The following is a 22,494-nucleotide window of genomic DNA, read 5'->3' on the forward strand; positions in this document are numbered from 1 at the left end:
CAACGCATTTTGGTGATTGTATTTCCAGGGCTTAAACCATGCTACCATTTGGGGATAAAACAGAACGCTACAGCTTCTGCCAAAAATAGATTACAATTTTGTACAGTTTGGTTCTTTTTATAAATGATCTTTTAGAGGACATGTGTGCAGAACTATAAATCCAGTGCTAGTCATGCAGGGTGAAAGGTCTCGATTCAAAGGTAGAGGGTGTGTGTGTGTGTGTGTGTGTGTGTGTGTGTGTGTGTGTGTGTGTGTGTGTGTGTGTGTGTGTGTGTGTGTGTGTGTGTGTGTGTGTGTGTGTGTGTGTGTGTGTGTGCGCGCGCGAGAGAGAGAGATAGACAGAAAGAGAGAGAGAGAGAGAGAGAGAGAGAGAGAGAAAGAGAGAGAGAGAGAGAGCGAGAGTGTGGGGAAAGGCACAGCATAAAACAACCATGACAGGCAATACACTAAAAAGTATAAGATATGAGAAAATGTTCAAATGGTTTCCCAGGGGGTGGGGGGGGGGGGGGGGGGGGTCCTTACCTTGACCTTGAACTCCTGAGCAGAGCCTGGAGTGCTCTCCAGTAGGGCCAGCAGACCTCCAGCTGCTGCAGCATACATGAGGAAATACAAGAAGGACATCTGGGATGGCTCCATGCCAAACACAGCTCTGCTGCTCAGCCCCATCAACTCCTTCAGCTCTGTATTCATAGCACACAGTAAAAACCCTTGGTGCCAATATACTGTAAATCCCAAGAGAGTACAAATCAAACCATAAGATCCGTATGGGTCACGGATGGACACACGCAACATTTGTGGGGACATGCATACAGTTAATGGAAGGAATGGGGAAATAATGTATTCATGGAGTAGCATAAATGGACCGTTAAGTCTGATAGGGCTGCAACAGTTAATCACTTTCAACCTGGCATCACATTCTACGTGAAAATGTTCAAAAACGTTCTAACTCACTACGCGTCATGTTGTAATCTTGTAGATCAGCTATTTTCGGCAAAGGGATTTGGTGTAAAAGGAAAAAAAGGAGGGGACCAAGTATAGATCCCTGTGAGAAGGGTCAACACGGTGTTATACTGTGTTACACATTATGCCCGTCTGGGTTCTGCTCCCAAATCTATTGAAACACCTTGGCCCCTCCCTCCCACCCATGAAGGATTTCCCGGGGCGAGATGACGACTAACTGCACAGCAACTGAATGATTGTTACAATAACATTTGTGTTCAAAAAGCAATACAAAACGTAATAGATGCATTTAAGCTACCTACAGACTACAATTTAGGCATTTAGCAGACTACCTGGTAAATGGTATGGGGAGCCATTGGGAGAAAAGGAGAGTGCCTTATTTTGAAACGCAACACCTTGATTTGGTAATTTCCCTCCCTTGTTTATGGATAGGGATCATATATCACCATTTTCTGGAAAATCATGTTAGGCCTATAAGTGTTGTTTTTGTGTTGTGTTGTCAGCTCTTACCTCTAGTCCAGGCATGTTGTTCTAGGTAAGAGTGCACTGTCATACTATCTAACTCCACAGCATTGGGGGTCCTGGAAGGGTCCTCGACACACACTGTGGCACAGAGCCTGTCAATCTGATTTTAAAACCAGTACACACACAAGAAAGGCTACTTACTTACTTTACACACACAAGACAAGGCTACTTACTTACTTTGCACACACACATACACACACAGACACACACACGTACAAACACCCGTGAACATTCAACTCACACAACATACACAGACCCTTTATTGATCCCATGGGGATCATCAGTGAAGAAAACATAGGACAGATACAGAAAAGGGAGATACAGCTATTGGTAGCAAAAAAAAACAACCTAATGTGATAATAATGATGATAAAGATATGAAAGAGTCAGCAGGTAGTAACACACAGGGATTAGGAAAGGAGTACCAGACACTAGGTATATAACTGAAAAACTCAACAAGAAAGAAAAACCCTGCCTAGCCCTCAGCACTTGACTGTATATGTACAGTGTAGAGAGAATAATCGCACATCCACTGTTAGTTAGTTCAGGTGCGTTGGATAGTAGATAATCTGAATCAAACAAGAAGTCCCACACACTGATCTTGCTGTGGCAACTCACTTTTTTTTTATGACAAACGTTTCGGTCCGTCTGGACCTTCCTCAATAGTGTCTTACAATACTGTTCACTATGTGCTATTATATACAAACACTCCATCTGGTTCACAGGTGTGAGACAATCACACTCACAATGGAGTGTCACTCAATGATTGTCTCTAGTGTGTGAGCTTGTCGATTTGCCCAGACTCAACATATATACATCCATTATTTACATATATTCACAAATGTTTATACAGAAACAAACCTAAGAAATGAAAACATCGGCCTTGCGGCTTTCATAAGTCACTCTTAACTTTGCATTAGAGCTTGGTTTTGCCCAGACAATTAATATATATAGTATTACAGAGTATTCAAATGCATAGTCCCACAATGAATTACAACATCACATGCCATGGAATTTCATCGTTCAACCCTTTTGGGAATGTATATGTACAGTAAAATACTGTATAGGTACAGTAGTGTCATACATATGGATATTATAATAGCAGAGTAAAAGAAGGAATAATTAGTCCAAGAGCAAATGCGCCAGAGTTATGAGCGTGAGCAACAATCACATCATCTTCAGGCATGAGATTTTCTTTTTTTAACGCGGCTGTAGACTAAAAAAAAACGTCCCACTGATATGGAATTTAGGCTACTGATCACAAAGACAGATAGCAGTTCTAAATGTTCTAGTCTTCTTTTCCATGTCCTGCTGTGTACTCCTTCTCAAGATCCCCTCCCTAGATTGCTGGTACTTTTGCTGTTAGCGTGATGAATGTGCTCTCGTGGCATCACTCGGAGCCCAAATTCACACAGCATTGCTAATGTAGCATATCATTAGCACGTCCGTTGGAGACATATCGATTTGTTGCATGGCGAGGTTGTTGGGACTCCAAAGCGGATTACAAAGACGGCCGTATGTGTGAATTGGCCTCTAAAGAAATATCCACGCAAGCAACGTATCCATTAAAGCCTGATTTATAATCGCGCTGCCACTGTGTCGCACGCCGAGAATAGCTTGCAGAGAGCTGCTATATTGCTGGCGTGTGACACCGGTGCGCGACTAAGTATGAATTACGTGGTTAAGTGGCTCATCATTAGGTTGTTCCTGCCACTCATGAAAGACTTCAGGTCCTTTTTTGTGTTAGTCATGTTAGTCCTCCTGTGATTCGTGACCATAAAGCATGCCTTCCACTTTTATCTAGGAGGAAGCTGACCCCATCGGGGACACGTTGACACTGAATGAGCAGTGTGTGTGCTCGCGTGCGTGGGTGGGTGTGCAGGATGTAACTTTAGACCTCTTTAGTTGTTTGGAGGTGTTTGTCACTGTACATTTGCACACACACGTACGTACATACAGTACATGAAATTTGTCCTCTCCATTGAACTCATCCTAACTATCAGGAGCATTGGGTAAGTGCCATTAATACAGCGACCGGGGAGGAGTTAGGTGGTCAAGTGTCTTGCTCAGGGAGGGACAATTCCACACACAGACTAGGCGGGCGGGGAAGCGAACCTGCGACCTTCTACTTTACAGGCGGCCTCCCCACCCACTCAGTTACGGCCGCCAATACAGCACAAGCATAAAATGATATCGTTGCTTTTGGGTAGAAACCTTGTATCTCCACGTTTCAACTTTTACTTCTTTTTTTTCAACGCGTCATATTGCGACGCGTTATGAGCTTAATGGGTCGGCTATTTTCACTATTTTAGAAAATATGTGAAAATGTGTTTTGTTTTTTTTATTCTTTAATTTTTATCCCACGATTTTGTAACCCTTATTTTTCACCCGGTGCCAATTTTCTAAGTGATCCTGGGCACTACACTCCCCTCACCAGCCTAGGGAGGCCAGGGCCGAGCTCATGCCTCCTTCAATGCATGAGAGCCAACTGACCTTCTTGTCATCTGACAGGAGGGAGTTTCCCTGGTTGGACGTAGCGCGTGGAAGGAACACGTTATTCCAACCATGCGGGTTTTATAAATATCTAAAAATGTGGGTTTTATAAATATCTAACAATGAAAAGAATTAACAGCTTGTGACTAAATAATAACTACACTGGAGCGAAAGCAGGTTATTTTTTCCATTTCTTGACAGCGACGAGATGTAATAATATGCAATGTACACTACTAAGTATTGATAATATGCCTATGGGTAGTGTGTACTGTATCACTCTAGGTTTACAATATATATGCCCTACCTTCCACAGCATCCGAGTGAAGTCGATCATCAGCAGTGGAGACAGGGTGGGGATACTGGCGCTGTAGGTACGGACTTTGCCATGAAGCCCACCCATGTGGTGCACCTTCTTGCCCGTGTTGTACTGTGGGTAGACCTCTACTTCCATCTCCTGTATGAGCTCCATGATGTGTGTTTGTGTGCTGAAACATAAAAATAACAATTTTAATAATGACTTTTATAGAACACATTTCAAATGTACTGCTTACAATATATCATTGATATGAAAAATTAAATAAAACAAGATGAGTTCCATTTGTAGAGGAGGGACCATCAACCATAAAAAAGAAAGAAAGAAAGTGTGTGAAGTACATTTACTCAAGTACTATACTTAAGTACAATGTTTACTTACTTTTACTTTACTGGAGTATTTCCAATTGTCTATACTTTTACTTCTACTCCACTACATCTCAGAGGCAAGTATTTTACTTTTACTCCACTACAATTATTTGAAAACTTTAGTTACTAGTTACTTTTCAGATATAAATGATTAAATTATAAAACATACATTAACCACTTTAGCCCTATTTTATACGTGCTAATTGAAAATAGCCGATCTACAAGCTCACAACGCGTCGCGATGCGACGCATTGTGAGCTTGTAGATCGGCTATTTTAGCACATTTTAGCACCTCTACTTTTGGTACTTTAAGTACATTTTGATACCAATACTTTTGTACTTTTACTCAAGTACATTTTCAATACCAGACTTTTACTTGTAACAGAGTACTTCTACATTGCAGTATTGATACTTTTACTTAAGTAAAACATTACAACAGTAAAAGTACTTTTTCCACCACTGAAAGAAAGACAGAAAGAAGGAAAGAAAGAAAGAGTAAGTGGTAGCCAGATGAAAGAAGTCAGGGTCATGATTTGATTTGAATAGCTCCTGGAGGCACTACAGATATATATTTTAAAAAAAACATGTTCAAGGCTCTTTTTATCCCACATGCCTCTACTATTTTGAATCTGTAACCTGAGAGATTCAGTTTTCTTTCCAGAAATAGCACCTTTTGCACTTTCTTTAGTGAAGAAGGCCGATGCACACCTCAAAGGTTGGTGACAGGTGCACTTTCTTCAGTAAAATATACAGGTTATATAATACAGTTGTGCACTGGAAGCTCTCTCATGTCATGTTGGGTACAGCAGTGGTTCCCAAACCTTTTAGGCTCAGGGCACCCCAGTGAATAACATTCATCCACGGCACCCGTGAATTACATTGTACCTTACATTTCTGTCATATTACGGCCCGTAAATATGTAAATCTTTACCCCTAAAATACAGTATGTTACGAGGAAAACTTGAGAATATCCGTTTCCATTAGGACAGATTCAAATTAACTTTATACTTGACGTGGTGGACGAAGTACTCAACCCCAGCACTTGAGTAAAAGTACAGATACTAATGGTCAAATTTACTCCACTACAAGGAAAAGTAGCTCAGACAAAATGTAACTCAAGTAAAAGTACAAAAGTAACTGCTTTTAAATATACTTTATTCAAAAGCAGATGCTTTTAAAAAATACATAAGTGCAAGTTCAAGTAAAAGTAGAAGTACATTTCCCTATTGTATAGATCAATGCATTACTGTACTGTTTTCACAATGAATTTATAGAATCTTGTAAGCAGAGATGTAGTTTGTCTTCGGTAAACACAGTAAGCATTTGAAAATGTATGTTTTTTTTTGTCTGTGTGTGCGTTTTTCATCCCCGAAATCTCAAACATGAACTTCAGATAAGGCCATGGGTGTTCATGGAGGTTTGTCAGGTTTGTACTTGAGTAAAAGTAAGAAAGAAACTAGAAAAAGTGCTCCTCGGAGCACAAGTCTCCGCCAGGTCAGGTAGGTTATTATGGCCTCCTGGTGGTGCTATAATAGGGAAATCTGAAAAGGGTGCCATTTATTCTTAGGCCTTTCACGGCAATTTCTTTTTTTGCATTTTGTTCCAAAAATGTGGTTTGCTAAAATAGACCTGCTGGTGGCACTATAACAGGCCAATGTGAAATGGGTGGCATTTCTTCCTCGGCCTAGTGGGAATGTGTGTGCCAAATTTCACGGAAATCGTATACTGCGTTCATGATTTGAGGAAATTTGTTCAAAACGGACCTATCCAGCAAGCTTTGGAAGCCAATGTTAGCCAAGTAGGATGGAATATGAAATATCGGACACATCCATCTTGATCACATGACTAGAGATACTGTGTACTGATTTGCGTGATTTTTGGACAGAATCTGAAGGAGTAAGAGCAAAAAATGTGTTTTCCAAAAGTCAGCCTCCTCGTGGCGCTCTAAAAGGCATATCTGAAAAATGCAGGGCAAAGGTTTTTCCTTGGCCTCTAGGGAGTGTACATGCAAAGTTTCACGCAGATCGGTGCAGTTATAGGTAAAAACGCAAATCGGCCTGTTATAGCGCCACCATGAGGTTGATTTGAACGTTTTCAAGTGGAATGTCTTCCTGGGCCAAGTGGGAATCTACGTGGAAAACTTCACAGAAATCGCATGCTGTGTTCATGCTTTGACGCATTTTGTTCAAAACGAACCAATCCTGCAAAGTTTGGACGCCAATCTTAGACAATCAGGATGGAATATGGACAATCGGACAGATCCGTGTTGATCACATGACCATAGAGATACTGTGAACCGATTAGCGTGTTTTTTGGACAAAATCTGTAGGAGTAATATCAAAAAATGTGTTTTACCAAAGTCGGCCTCATGGTGGCGCTATGACAGGTTGATCTGAAAAATGTGGGGCAGAGGTTCTGGTGTGGCATCCAGGGAGTGTGTGTGCGCAGTTTCACAGCGACCGGGCCAACGTTGGTGGAGATTAGCTGGTCACAGACAGAAGGACGGACGGACGGACGGACGGACACACGGACAGGGGGTAAAACATACTCTCTCGCCATGCCGAGACAAAAATGCAACTCAGGCCCGTTTTACTAGAGGTCCGCGGCCCTCACACCTACGTCACACCGGCAATCCGACTGATATGCCCATATATGGAGATTTCTGTATCTAATATATCAGATCTACAAGCTCACAACAAGCGTGTTGTTTTTTCACAATAATATATAGATATTTTCAGAAAGTGCTCAAGTACAAATTTGACTGAGCAACTTTCACTTGTAGTTGAGTAATATTTGACCAAAAGTATACTTTGACTCAAATACTGTGGTTGAGTTCTTTGTCACCACTGCAGGGACCAACCCTTGATAATGAGTGCCAAGCAGGGAGACATTGAGTACCATTTTTATCAGCTTGCAGAGCTGATCAGTAAAGAGACGCTGAACTAGTCGTCACTTTCTCATAACCTTTTTTTTTGCGATACCGTGTTCGGCCACTGTATATATATCTCTAGTGTATAGTAAATCTGTGGCGTTGTTCCTTACTCGGCCAGCCAATCAAAGAGCTAGCTCAATTTTTGCAGAAGCAGCCATCTTGTTTAGCGTTTATGCACAAAGGATTACAGACTGGCAAACATGCTTTTATTTAACGATAGAACGTATATATATGACATACTGTAGTGTGTTGTTCAGTGTGTCAGAATGCTATGCTGGCCATGTCCAATGACGAACATGGTTATGGGACGTTTTTGGAACGGCGTTTGAAACGCGGTCCAATTCGCTTTATAATTTGCATATACGGTCTACAGAGGACACGGACACAGCTGTTTGTGTTCATGTATGTGTGAGTGGAAATGATGCGGGATTTAAACCGGGACTGAACGGTAAACAGAACCCAGACCAGCAGGATGTGCACGTCGTCTTGGCTCTGTTTAAACTGTGCGATTGATGAATAGCCCAAACAACACAGTTTACCGAGACCACCTCTCCCCCATCTGACGACGTTGTCAGCGCTGTCTGATACAATAGCCTAGTTAAATTATAATAGATCATTAAAACTTATTAGAAAGGAGTTGAATATGTTATTCAAAGCTGCAGTTTTTATTACAAACCTACAGCCACCTTAATTGAACTCTTGAGTTTAATATATATATATATATATTTGATAATGTTTAGTAGAGTCATGAGTTGACAGTAGTTTTCAAGCTGATATATATGACTGTGACATTTCTTGTTTTTGTGGTCTTTGGTATAACTCAGCTGCGGGATTGAACCCCAGAAACTCCCAGCCCCAGGCCATTGAGCTTCAAACTAATGGGACAGATAATGGGACAGCTAACTTTGGGAGAATTCGATGTAAGTGCAGCAATTTTTAGACAATTATGCAGTCATCAAAATGCTCCTGTCACTTCCAGACACAATGCTGGAAATCTTCTGCTGTGAGATAATTGCTCCAGTTCCACATATCTCCTTCCTTTCAAACACATACATTATTTGGGAACAGACTCAGAACAAATGGGGTAAGATCAGATGAACATGGCCAGTATGGTTTGATGACTTCTTTGCGTCTTTGAATGAACTGTGCTATGTATGGTATAGATTGTGGATGACCATAGTACACCACAAGGAAACAATGTGCATTACCAACCTGTGTCACAAGAATTATCAACAGTAGAGTTGTAACAAAATGGTTTATGCATTGTCAACACTTTTATTTTTAATCCCACATTTTTTGTAACCCATTTTTTCATCCAGTGCCAATTGCCTAAGCTGTAATCCTGGGCGCTACTCTCCCTCTGCCAGTCTGGGGAGAGCCCAGAACTGAGCTCATGCTTCCTTTACTGCATGAGGAGTGAGCAGGCCGCTTCTTATCACCTGACAGGGGGGAGGGTTCCCCGGCAGGACGTAGCGTGTGGAAGGAACACGTTATTCCCACCAGTTCCTTTCCCCTCCATCAGGCACCCCGGCTGACCAGGGAGAGGCAGTATTTTTTGTGAGGGTACCTACCCTAGGGGACACAGGGAGAACATGCAAACTCCACACAGAAAGCCCCTTTCGCCAACCCAACTCTGAATTAAGTTAACAGTAAGTTAGGAATGTCTGTGTGTCCCGTTATTTTTCTGCATAATATTAGGACAAAATTCATTATGGCCCCTTGAATGTTTTACAAAGCTCCGACCGCTACTTCATACAGTACTTCAAGACCTTAGCTTTTGGTAAAAATGGATGAATATTTTTTTAGCTTAAGGTTAAGCCAAGAACCTGACCAGTCCAGCATCCTATGAGATTTCATCATATTTCCAATTTCAATAAAAGTTTTATAGCTGCAGCAGTAGTCATTGAGAATTTTGGGTTCACTTCCCAATTCCCAGCTTGGGCCTGTTCTCTCGCTTGCAAATCTTCACTTTCCTATCCCACTAAAGTGGAAATGCCTTATTATATTCATTCCCCTGTCCCGCACCTCTCCCCTTTAGTTAATTCAGACTGTGCACAATAAGAGATGTTTGATGATATTGGAGACAAATGATCAACTTCAGAGAAATGTTAAGTGCTAGAGGCAAATCACGATTTTAGACTGTCTGCCCCTGCCATTGGCACTGCTTCAGTGTAAAGGGACAGAAATGCAAATGCAATGTAATATATTTTTCTCGTCTTTCACATTCAGAAAATATCAAACCCGTTTGGGGAAGTTAAGGCCTTGCTCGTGTAGCAGCAAGGCCTGTAGACTATTCAAAGTTTATTTCCTTATTGGTTGCCACCAACTTTTGGCTGTTCAAGTTTAATGACTTAATAGCTGTCGACAGTCAATAGGTTATTAAAAGATCTAATAGTCTACTATACATGCTGGTGACAGCCACTAAGCCAACCTATTTTCAGCCGACGTCAGCTAAAGATGATAAACAAGCTGGTCAGGAATGAACTACGGTAAGCCAAGGTTGTACTAAGCTGTTTTGTTTAGTGTGTCTTATCGGCCATTTAATCTAGCCTAGTCATACTGAATAACACTTAAACATTTAACTCTCTTAACACAGGGTCATAAAATCCATATCCGTATTTACGTATGTATGATAAAGTTCACCTTTATCTCTTTTATCAGTGCTAGATTTCGTTTACTAGCTTACTTCTTTATCTTCTCAAGATAGCGTTTTTTTTTTTTTACTTCACTCAAGCAAAAGTAAAAGATATTCCTTGGTTGTCGAGGCTACATGACACATCATGATCACATTTACTCTTAACCACTTAAACCCCACTTAAACCCCATAAACATTGAGTGTTGTCTTCCAGGGGTCTGTATGTACTTGGCCCCCTCCTTTTCCCCTCCACACCATATCTCTTTGCCCAAAATAGCTGATCTACAAGCTCAATAGGCGTCGCGTTGTAGATCTGCCATCTTCGCTGAATGTTCGCCTAAACCACTGTTCCGCTTGTCAGACAGCAGTGTGGCAACTTGCCAGTTTCTGTTTTTGTTTTGGGGTTGTGCACACTGGGGCAAATGATGCATGACAAATGTGATCCCCCCCTGCTATGTCTATTTGCATCTCAATAAATATGTCATTATATGGTGCAGGTGCCATATGTATGGCACCTGTACAGCATGCATGTCTATGCTGCCAAACATCAGAAAGGTTCTGATCACATGGAAACGGTTATTTCCTAACCAGTGAGCATGCTCTGAAAATAGCCGCTCTACAAGCTCGCGACGCGTTGCATTTTGTAGATCAGCTATTTTCGGCATGTGGCAGCGTCGTACGGACAACGTATAAATTAAGCATAAACCATTTGGTTGCATCAAGGGCCTGGATCGATAACAATCTGTATAATCATCCTCAGTCTGTGTCTGTGAGACACTGTGTCAGTAAGTGGATTTGCAATGATTCCGGTCTGGATGAAGCTCACAGCCAACTACTAATCCAACAGAAGCCCCATTTCTCTGGCTGTTCTCTGACATTAGCAGCACATGCTTTCTTTCAAGGTCTTCGGAGCAGAACGGAGAATTTCCTAAAGCTAAGTCATTAGCTGTCATTGATTCTCCATTTCATACTTTCAGGTTGAGTGCTCTGAAATGGCTGCTTGTTAGTCTATAATCATCTCTCCATAGCCACTTTGTAGAAATTATTTCCATAAGCAAAGCCATTTTTTAATTAGCCAAAAGTACAATTTACCTCCGTTTCCATTCTTACCAACAGCTTTCCAATAATATAAGCCGGAGAACAAATTGATACCATGTGCAAAATTCTCCACTAATTCTATTCTTTGTCAACTAAAAAATGTGTGTAAGCCATGTTCCTATTAGAATAATCAATGCTAGTTACTCACAATTTAAAAGTCATTTCCTTTTAGCCCGCTAGCGAGAGTGCTTGTACGCCAGACCAACAGTTGGCCACTAACAGCAGGGGTCCCGTGCATTCGGGGATCATCTGCTAACCCCTTAAGCCTTATTTTAAATACTCATATACTGCAAAAAAAAATGAAAATAGCTGATCTACAAGCTCACAACGCCTCACAATGAGATGCCTTGTGAGCTTGTAGATCAGCTATTTTTGAAAGCAATTGAAAACTTCAATATAAAATTTTACTTTTTTAATATATATATACACGTATATACATAATGACATGCTCAAAGGGACACCAGATTGGAAAATGGTTAATTACAGTAATAACTGTGGCAATGTCCTTTGGCCCAGTAGGGTGCAAGGACCAGCACAGCCTAGGGGGCACTAGCTTGTTGCATGAGATATTTTGTAGAGATTGATGTGGTACCTCAAACGATCCAATCAGCATTACCTGCCAACCCACTGCCCTCCTACGTCCCAACGATCAACTCCACTGGCTGCCGGTAGGTCTTTGGTCTCTGTGCGTCCCCCCACTCGATCTGGATGGCACAAAGTAACAAGGGAAGATTCAGATACACGGTTTTCCTGCAGCAGATCAAACTGATCAAAAAAGAAATCGCCATGAATAATGCGGTCCAATTTTGCCAACCTTTTCCTTCCAGTATCAGAATCCTCAACTTGGAGTTTCTTTTCTTGAGCGAATGAGCCGCACTCAGTCCAGATAATCCAGCACCCACGATGATGACATCCCAAATTTCTGCTGTCATATTTGCACTTACAGTAGGTGAACTGCGATCTGCAAATGAAGTGTGAAAACGAACACAACAATGTTTTCTTTTTCTCTGTATGGGCCGGGTTAGGTGCAATGAGCCCTGCTTTCATAATAATGCACTTTGGAATTGGAAGGAAGAATTAGCTACTGGGCCTCTCGCCTACATGACCTCTCGCCTACACTATTCAGTAAGTATAAACAAACCACTTCAGTCCAAAGATCACGAGAGCTGGATATGCTTAGGGAGACACTGCACTTTTCTTATGGTGACCAGATATACCGGTTTGGCCGGAATTATCCCAGTTTCAAGTTGCGTGCCCAACACATATCAGTTACATAAATGTCCCAGTTTCAACATTCACTACAAAATTGTGTCGTGTCACAATGTGACGCTTTGTGAGCTTGCATATCTGCTATTTTCACATTTTTTTTAAGTAGAGCTTAAAGGTTTCATGACATGCTGGTTTACAAAACATTAAAACCTTTAAGTAGTTAAGGGTCCCAGTGTGTTTGAAACTTTGGTCACCCAAAGTCTTTTCTTAAAGAAGAAAGAGCTCAGTAGTCAGATTGCTCGAAACATACTAGATGTAGCTATGATAATGGGTTTTATTTTGCAGGTAGGACACGGCCAAAACCATATTCATTGAATGATTTAACCTCTTTTTTACCGATTTCAAATAACTGTAGGCTACACTATATGTCCATACTATTCATAACAAACTTAGTATAAAGTCTGGGCTACAGGCAGCCCTAGTATGATATTCACGGCTACCATCTAGCCTGAGCGAAGCACCCTTCTTGTGTTTCTGCGCCTCTCCTTAGCCGCAATGAATTGCTGAACAGTCCGTGTTGTGCCGTTTATCTCTGTGAATGTGACACACAGCAACACTTGTTGAACTGAGACTCTGTCATTGTGCTTCAGAGCCAGGTTATTATCCTCCGAAGACCACTAAAGCTGGCAGGCACAGTAAGAAGCAATCTCCACAAGTATTTCAACTTGCCAGCTTTTTAGCAACAACCCATCTAGTTAAATTATGTGATGGATGAGACAAATCCTTAGCTACAGAGTACTAAAACATTCGTACCACATGAAAGTCAATATGTTAACTTGTCATATAAGTCGTAACTCTGAGCCTTACATTTCCTTCCCTAATTGCGGAGCATATGCATCCCTGTGATCACAGCAAAGGACGCAGCGGGAGTCAGTTGCAAACCTAAGCCTGAATTTAGTTGTACGTCACACTGCAAAATAGCACAAAAAGCTCACACCATGTTGTGAGCTGGTTCTGCTATTTCCGTGCACAACACTGTATTAAGACAGAGTATAAATTAAATATCTAATGTATGTTAAAGTGCAATGTCCTCCCCAGACAGTTTTTAAGTTGCTTGATTCAAAATTTAAATATTTGATATTCATTTGATCAGACACGCCTACACATAAGCCCATTCAACTTCAGAGTCCATGTTAGACCCATTGGAAACACACATCTCTGCTCCTGGTGACTGGTATTGTCCTGCTAATGAATGGGGAGACCTTAATTTTTCTTTGAGTTATTTCATTATGTTAATGAGGAGAGCATCAAGGAGTCCTTCAAGTCCAAGCATTAAATAACTCATCGAAAAAAGAAGGTCTCCCCATTCAATAGAAGGACAATATCAGTCCCCAGAACCAGGGAGTTGTGTTTTTAATGGGTCTAACATGGAATTTGAAGTTGAATGGGGCTTATATATCAGGGGGGCGTGTCTGATCAAATGAATGTAAAATATCTAAATATTGAATCAAGCAACTTCAAAACTGTCTGGGGTACACACCGCAGTCAGAGAAGAAGTGAAAAGGACCCAAGTCCTTTTTTTGGGGGGGGGGGGGGGGTTCTGCCTTTATTTACAGGGTATAGTGGAGATGGACAGGAAACAGGGAGAGAGAGATGGGGAGAGACATGCAGCAAAGATCGTCGGGAACGGGACTCGAACCCAGGGGATGTATACATCATATACGGGAGCTGCATAGGACATGATGTCTCCAGCGTACCCTGTGTCGTCATGCGAATGGTTATTTTGGGTCAATGATTTTAATTTATAAAAGCACACAGTTTAAATAATTAAAGCTGCAAGCAGTGATGACCGGGCCCTCGCACTTCAGTCCACATTAGTGGCAAATATCGACCAATCAGAACAGGCAGCAGAGCTCTGTAACTCTAAGGAAGGACAAGGATTTTCAACCAAGTCCAGTGAGGCGACTCATGACTCTGTACGACAAACTGTTCAAAAGATATGGCAAAAAGGTGGGGGCTAAGTAACTCTAATGAAGCCAGGACAAGGACTCCGAACCGGGGGGAAAAAAACTAAAAAGGAAAAGCATGACCCTGTAGATCGGCTATTTTCACTTCTTGTTTGGCGGTGAAACTTCCATGGCAAGGCCGTTTTACGAAAACTCACGCCTTTGATAGCTTTTCATCGTTAAGGTCTCTTGTGTACACTGAGCGAGTTTGAGGTGGATGTGACTTGGCAAATGTGAGTTTGTTAAAGTGACCTGTGAAAATGGCAAAAGATGCGCTAAAACGGCACAATAAATTTAAAATGGCTGACTTCCCGTTGGGTTTAGGTCATGGGTCCAAGATACTTTTTTGTAAGTCGGAGCATGATACAGGTGTGTGTAGGGGCCGCTATTGAGCCATTAGACCACGCCCCCTTTTTAGACCAATAAATTATAAAACTTTCGCCACGTATGATGTGTGCGCGAAGTTGCGCAACTTTTTGAGTACGTTTAGGCCCTCAAAAATGTGATTCATTATCGATAAAATAATCTTTGCAATTGCAATAGGGCTTCGCACTAATAAAACAGGAACATCATCCAGAGTGATGACAAATTGCCACCATTTACTGCCTCTCTGTCTGTCCAGTGACTGACTCCACTGGCTGAACACACATTACTCCAGGCCTACTCTGTCATGGATTGGGATGAAGTACAATTTAGGCATTTAGCGGATGTTCTTATCCAGTGAATAAAAACTTGACTCGACTACGTTCAATCAGTACATTAACTAATACGTTGATATTCTATTTGATCGCTGTTTTATCACTGTCTACATTTGTGTGTGTGTGTGTGTGTGTGTGTGTGTGTGTGTGTGTGTGTGTGTGTGTGTGTGTGTGTGTGTGTGTGTGTGTGTGTGTGTGTGTGTGTGTGTGTGTGTGTGTGTGTGTGTGTGTGTGTGTGTGTGTGTGTGTGTGTGTGCGCGCGCGTGTGCGTGCCTGCATGCTTTCACCTTTTCATCCAGTGTCCTAGTGTTTATTTGCTGAAATTACCTGGCATTGCAACAGTAGTTTGTTGTGGTTTGTCAAGCTTAGTGATTACGGCATATTGCTATAGCAGGTACTGTTGTTGTAAATGTATATACTTTGATTTAAAACACTAGCTTATATAATGGAAGTGGACAATAACATGTTTCCTCAACAATAATCAACTTGACAGCTGTATGTTCGACCTATCAATTGGACCAATCAATCTAGTGGCGGTGCACTAGTACAATACAAACAGTATAGTACATACTGTGTGTGTGTGTGTGTGTGTGTGTGTGTGTGTGTGTGTGTGTGTGTGTGTGTGCGTGTGTGTGGTATTCTATGTCACCCTATTCTATGTCACCCTACACATGACTGAGAGGTACTAGTGTCTTATTACAATGACCTCTTTCTTTCTTGAAGCGTGTTGTTTTCACAGGAAAACAACACGCAGGTTGCATAATGCCCTATACTGATTATGCTATCCCTCTCCCCCATTTGGAGTAATTGGCCGGACATTGGCAAGGGAGGTGTGAGTAGTACATTTAAAGTCTTGAGCAGAATATTGATGCACAGTCCACTGTAGAGGGCAGCAAGCCAGAAATGTCTAGCTGTGCCAGTAGATACACATCTTAATGTAATTAAATTAATAAAGCCAAATGATTGAATCATCTTGAGTGCAATCCAAAAAAAAAAAAATCATAATAAAGACAAAAATAATACTGCTGCTGTAAATCATACTGTTATCTGTGTAATCAATAAGAAAATAATTCTGATGTCGGCCTTCTACTCATAAATACAGTATTTGAAATGTGTTTGATCTAGTTTGTATGCTGACATTTTAAACTATTGTTAAAGCAGTAAAAAAAAAAAAACTTAAAAAAAACACTCTTGGCACAGTTAATTTGTTCTGCTAATGCTATTCATTCGATCCACAAATATGACATTTTGTATACACTGGGAGCCAAAACGTATAATTATGTCCTGCATCGACGATGCGCTCGAACAAATCACTGGCTCCAGTTGGTGAAGCTCGATGGACCTCTACAGTGGATAACGGCAGATTTAACTGATCCCCGAGGCCCTGCTACCTTCCATCAGGTCCTGGCCAGGGTCCATTGGAACCGTTGTGTGGTCTACCTTGACGACCGCCTCGCCCACTCTGCGGACGTAGTGGGAGCCCCAGCCAGCCTTCGGAAGTATTGAAGTGATATTTTTGGGGGTTTCAAACAAACCTGATTCTGATAGTAATCATTGCTAGAGAGTGTTTGTTCAGTCACAGGGGTCTGTCTCCCTGTCTCTCCAGCTCTTTAATAAACAGAAAATACATTTTCAGGTAGGTGACAAAATTTCAGCCAATCAGGAGAGAGTACCCATTTATCAGTTTCAATAGTTTTTTATAGTGTTCCAGCTCCAATTGTGTCTGCTCATTTCTTTGTGTCATCACTTCCGATTTAACTTGTTTAATCTGTGTCCTGACTGAGTTCTCTATCCTGATTGGATAAAATTGGTATCCCGACCTGAAAATGCATTTTCTGTTTAATAAAGTGCTGGAGAGACATGGAGACTCCTGCTACTGAACAAACATTCTATAGCAATGAGTACTATCAGACTATTAGAGCTATAAATACGTACTTTAACCAAAGAAAATCACTTACCCTACTTTTTAAGGCCACGATTTGCCAGGCAGAACTCCGCCTCCACGTAGGGAAATACAATATCTTGTGACAAGAGATGGCGCTCCTGAGCCGTATGGTAAGCAGTGAAAGGGCCACCACTGTCAAGGACTGGAGCTCCCCCCCCCCCATCCCCTCCCCCCGGAACCTAGGAGAGCCGCAGAGTTTCCTGGGCTGGGCATCCCACTATCGTCACCTTGTTAGGAATTCGCAGCTATCGCCAGCCCCCTACAACGCTTAACGCACAAGGGACAGCCATTCCGTGTGTAGGACAAGGCATGGCACACTGCCTTCCACCAGCTACGAGAGGCACTCACCGGGGTCTATGTCCTGGCGTACTCCAACCAACCCCAACAAACCGCTCATTGTGGACTCTGACGCCAGCGACGGGGGCCTGCCCACAGTGCTGTGCCTTTTTTAAGGGGAGAACAGAGAGAAAGTGGTCACCTATTCTAGCTGCTCCCTCCACTACTGGTCGACCTGACGGGAGATGTTGGCAGTGGTTGGAGCGGGTCCTTAAACACTTCCACCTGTACAATTTAGGGCATTTACAGGCATTTAGCAGACACTTATCCAGATCGACTTACAATAAGTAAGGTGAACGACACATACATCAAAATGCAAAGAGACAGTGCAGCGCCTTAGTAAACTAGGATCACAGGTAAACCAAGAACCTCGCATCAGTCTAAACAATATACTGTACTATCAACATAAGAATCTGTACATGGAAACTTTAGGATACCAGGCAAACAATGAACCTAACAATGCACCTATGGACAACAGTTCCTGCTCACCCTCTGGGCCATTGGATCCCCGACCCTTGGGAAAAGAAGGAGGCCCCTCTGAGACTTTGTGTTGGACATGTGGGTCTCTGGGTACAATTAGACACTCCCTAGGTGGGAGCTGTGCAGTGTTCCGGGGTGTGCACTGTCTGTGACTTAGAGAGACCTCCCAGCATGCCTCGACACACACACACACACACACACACACACACACACACACACACACACACACACACACAACCCCATATATATATATATATATTCTTCAGGGATATGAAAAAGGGCAGTTTTAGAAAGGGCATCAGAGTTCATACTCATAGCAGACACCTGGAGGCTTGAAACCCAGAGTCGGCTGCATAGCTTTGAAGAACACCAGATGCTTCAGTGGGATGAGAAGAACGTGGAAGCACAAGAAACCAGTCTGAAAGACCTGCCACCTCTTTCACCTGTGAACAGTGCCAGAGGGACTGCCACTCCCATGTGGGACTCCATAGTCATACGCGGATCCAATGGTCCTATGGGACTTAGGAAGCCGACGAAAACTTGCTTTTTGAATTATTATTATTATTTTGTACCTGTATTTACCCAGGGGATGTTCGCTGAGAGCGACTTATCTTTTTCAGGAACGCTCTGCTTCACACTCACACATTAAAACCTGAGAGTTGGAATACAACCACAGTCTTATACTATGTGCCACTGAGCAGCTCCACTGGAGCCAGGTGGGGGTTCAGTGCCTTGCTCAAAAGCAAGCCACTCCCTTATTTCATTTATATTGTGTCTTGTATTTCTTTTATCTGTGCAAATCCTGTTTTCAATATCTGAGAAGGTGTGAGAGGAAAAAAAAATACAATAAACAGATGTTTAAAAAAAAAAAAGCAAGCCACATCCCTTCTCCACCCAGACCCCCCCCCTCCCCCCCATCCCCGTCCGGGGAATCGAACCATGACCTTTCGGTTACAAACTCGCTCCTCTAACCTTGAGGGCACCGCTGCCCAAGGGGTAAATAATTTCAGAGGAAAATTGTAAATCAGTTTGCTGCTCATATATATATGTATGTATGTAATACCGGTGGAATTAAATAGATGCAAAAAAACATAATGTGACAGACAGCGCTTAATTGTTTTCTTGACTTACTCGTTTGTTGACTTACTTAAACTTAATTTACTTGATTTATCATTCATGTTACTTGTTGATTAGGGTTCATGGCATTTCCTCTAATCTTGTACTTAGTGCTGTATGTTGCTCTGGATAAAAGTATCTGCTAAATAAATTGCAAATTGGCACTAAATGTGTGGAAACTAGAAGAACATTGCTCCATGTTACTTGGCAATGCAGAAAGATTAAAAAGTTATAGGAAGAGTTATGGGAATGATTAAAAAACTTATTGGAGCCAATATTTCTCTTTTGCCATTATATCCAGAAAAGATAATCAATCAATAAATTCCACAAGTCTGTGAGTGTATATATGTCTGTCCTTCGCCCATCTCGAGAACCGTCCAACCCGTTGTCACATTTGGCGTTTCTATAGCTGACGTGCCTGTGCACAACATCAACACAACCATACAAAACCAACACATCGACACACCTACACAACACACACACCTACACACACACACACACACACACACACACACACACACACACACACACACACACACACACACACACACACACACACACACACACACACACACACACACACACACACACACACACACACACACACACACACACACACACACACACACACACACACAGACACACACACACGGTCTGCACTAGTTATAGTAAAATATTAAGCTGCTTGCTTAATGACAACACTTTTTTCTTAATACAAAACTTGTATTAACAAAAACGATTCACAGATTCAAGACAGATGCTATCAAGCCTTCAATTAGAATGGAGGATAACTAAACCAAGTATATTTGAATATGTATCTGCCCTCCTTAATTATGTTGAGCACTTAGATTATCTATTTGTTTTATTTTATTTTATGGAGGCTTTGACATTCACAATCCATAACAATGACAGTTCGAGAACACCAAGTGATAGGATGTAGGGATAATTGCCATGACACCTCAGCCTGGAGGTACTACACTGTTTGTCCAAAGAGACAGAAAGCAAGGGAGAAAGCTAAACAAAGTAACCAATCTAAAAAAACAGACACTGGAAATTTTAATTGACTGCCAATCACTCTCTTTTTTTACTTGCCCTCCAAAGAGTATACGTGCAGAGTTTCATCGAAATCCGTCCAATGGTGCCGGAGATTTGCTGCGCACAGACGTACACACACAAACTCACTGACACACGGACGGACGGGGGCGAAAATATAGTCTCGGCCACACCTTTGGGCTGGCGGAGACAATAACTAAACTACAGCAAAGCTAGCCTGGTAAACCCTCCCTCCGGAAATCTCACTCCTGAAATCAAATGGAAATGAGATTTCCGGAGGGAGGGTTTACCAGGCTACAGCAAAGCTACCACTGAGAGAAAAGCAGTAGGGCCTTCATTATTATTAAAGTTACGGTCATGCTGCTCCTACCTGTCCAGCAGATGTCACTCTACCCTCATGATCCACCCCACATCTATGTCATGTGTTACACCTATAGCCCATGTGTGTATATATAATCCCTGCCCATCCCTTAATCTGTGTTTGATGTTGATTATTCTGTAAGTAGGCCTAAGCCTGATGTCTGGGTTTGAAGATGCAATCCTGCATGTTATCCGATGGTTCCTGTTTTTTTGGTATCCTGGTTGTACCCAGGTATGTGGCCTGTTCCTGTACACAGCCTGTTGTGAAAGCAAAATTATTTTTAAACAATTACTACTATTATTGCTTCACGTGGTTAACAACTGATGTGATTGGGTCATTTCCACATAGATTTGTGCTATCGTGACCATCACCTGTAACACCTTGCTATAATCTAAATGACCACTAGGGGTCAAGGGTAAGGTTCATGGTTATCTTTATTGTCCCAATGTCCCCTAGCAGATTGTTTTTTTGCAGCCAGGGTTCACATTAAAAACAAAATACAAAGAACAAAATCAAGATGGAAGGTGTGGTGTTTGGATTGTCACAGTGACTGTCCCAGGCACTACTAACTAACCCAGTGGCAGATTCTTTCGTTTGTGTTTGCTTCCCAAACAGTGGTGGAAAAGGTACTCAAATGTTTTACTTAAGTAAAAGTATCAATACTGCATACTGCATACAGCTTGTAGATCGGCTATTTTCAAATAGCCTATGTGTAAAATAGGGCTAAAGTGGTTAATGTGTGTTTAATAATGTAATCATTTGTATTATAACTAAAGTTTTCAAATAATTGTAGTGGAGTAAAAGTACAATATTTGCCTCTGAGAAGTTGTAGAGTAGAAGTAAAAGTATGGAAAATGGGAAATACTCCAATAAAGTAAGAATTCCTCAAACGTGTACTTAAGTACAGTACTTGAGTAAACGTACTTAGTTACTTTACACCACTGCCCAAACATCACGACGATGACGCTTGCTTATTACCCCATCAGTTCAACCCAGCAGAAATAGCAAACAAACAAATTACCGTAGTTTGGACGGCGGGCGGCAGCCTGCGGGGGCCTCTGGCAACTCCCAGGGCCCTAAGCGGTTGCGTAGTTCAGTGAGGGCCAGCACTGCTTACAGCTTCGGTCAGGGTTTTTCACTGTGCACAGTTGATGCAGGACAACATCCTGGTGGTGTTGTCAAATTAAATGAGGAGGGGTCAGAGAGATCAGACCTTATCACTTGGTCTTTGATGTTTGCCCCGGCCGTGTTTGAGAAAATTGTAGTGGTTGGGGGTCTTTGAACCCAATTTATTAAGCTTACTTTATGTGACAAAGTACTGTAAATCAGGCTTTATTCGCATCCAGGAAATCAGTGTTGGTCAGCACCACTTTAACCCTGGCATCACAATTTTGGGCTCGTCATTAAAGGCGACATTTTCAATTAAACAAAAATGACACCATTCCAGGTCACCATGTCTATCTAACGTGTCACAATCCGCTTGTAGCTATTGCTATTTTGTATTTTCTTCATAGAAACTCTTTTAGTTCAAGTGTTTAAGTAAAACACAAAGAGAGCACACAACTGCTCACATAGCCATTGCTGAACGTTCCTAATAATAAATACATTTTATTGTCTCCGCCAGGCCGAAAGGCCTGGCGAGAGAGTATGTTTTGCACCCTGTCCGTCCGTCCGTCAGTCCGTCATTCTGTCTGTGTACAGCTAATCTCCGGCACCGTTGGCTTGATCGCAGCGAAACTGTGCACACACACTCCCTGGATGCCAATTCAGAACCTCTGCCCCAAATTTTTCACATGGGGCTGTTATAGCGCCACCAGGAGGCCGCTTTTTGCAAAACACATTTTTTGACAGTACTCCTACAGATTTAATCCGAACAAATCGGTACACAGTATCTCTATAGTCATTAAACCAAACTGGTCTTTCAGATTTTTCATATTCCATCCTGATTGGCTAAAAATGGCTTCCAA

The 22,494-nt window shown here is 41.9% G+C and overlaps 1 protein-coding gene across 1 annotated transcript in view; it reads right to left on the reverse strand.

The window, feature by feature from the left end:
• The window catches only part of LOC311037419 (putative flavin-containing monoamine oxidase A), an 89,470-nt gene extending 72,250 nt beyond the window's left edge, over positions 1–17,220 (reverse strand). The window contains exons 1-6 of the mRNA XM_084046574.1: positions 17,195–17,220; positions 12,138–12,284; positions 11,940–12,027; positions 4,282–4,462; positions 1,471–1,585; positions 523–680 (exon numbers count right to left, since the gene is read on the reverse strand). Coding sequence (XP_083902700.1) covers positions 523–680; positions 1,471–1,585; positions 4,282–4,462; positions 11,940–12,027; positions 12,138–12,255 — 660 coding nt within the window. The 5' untranslated portion in view covers positions 12,256–12,284; positions 17,195–17,220. The remainder of the gene's footprint in view (positions 1–522; positions 681–1,470; positions 1,586–4,281; positions 4,463–11,939; positions 12,028–12,137; positions 12,285–17,194) is intronic.
• Positions 17,221–22,494: the final 5,274 nt, after the last annotated feature.

This window comes from Gymnoscopelus microlampas, assembly GCF_963454915.1.
Source record: "Gymnoscopelus microlampas genome assembly, chromosome: 21".
In the NCBI taxonomy this organism is placed as follows: domain Eukaryota; kingdom Metazoa; phylum Chordata; class Actinopteri; order Myctophiformes; family Myctophidae; genus Gymnoscopelus; species Gymnoscopelus microlampas.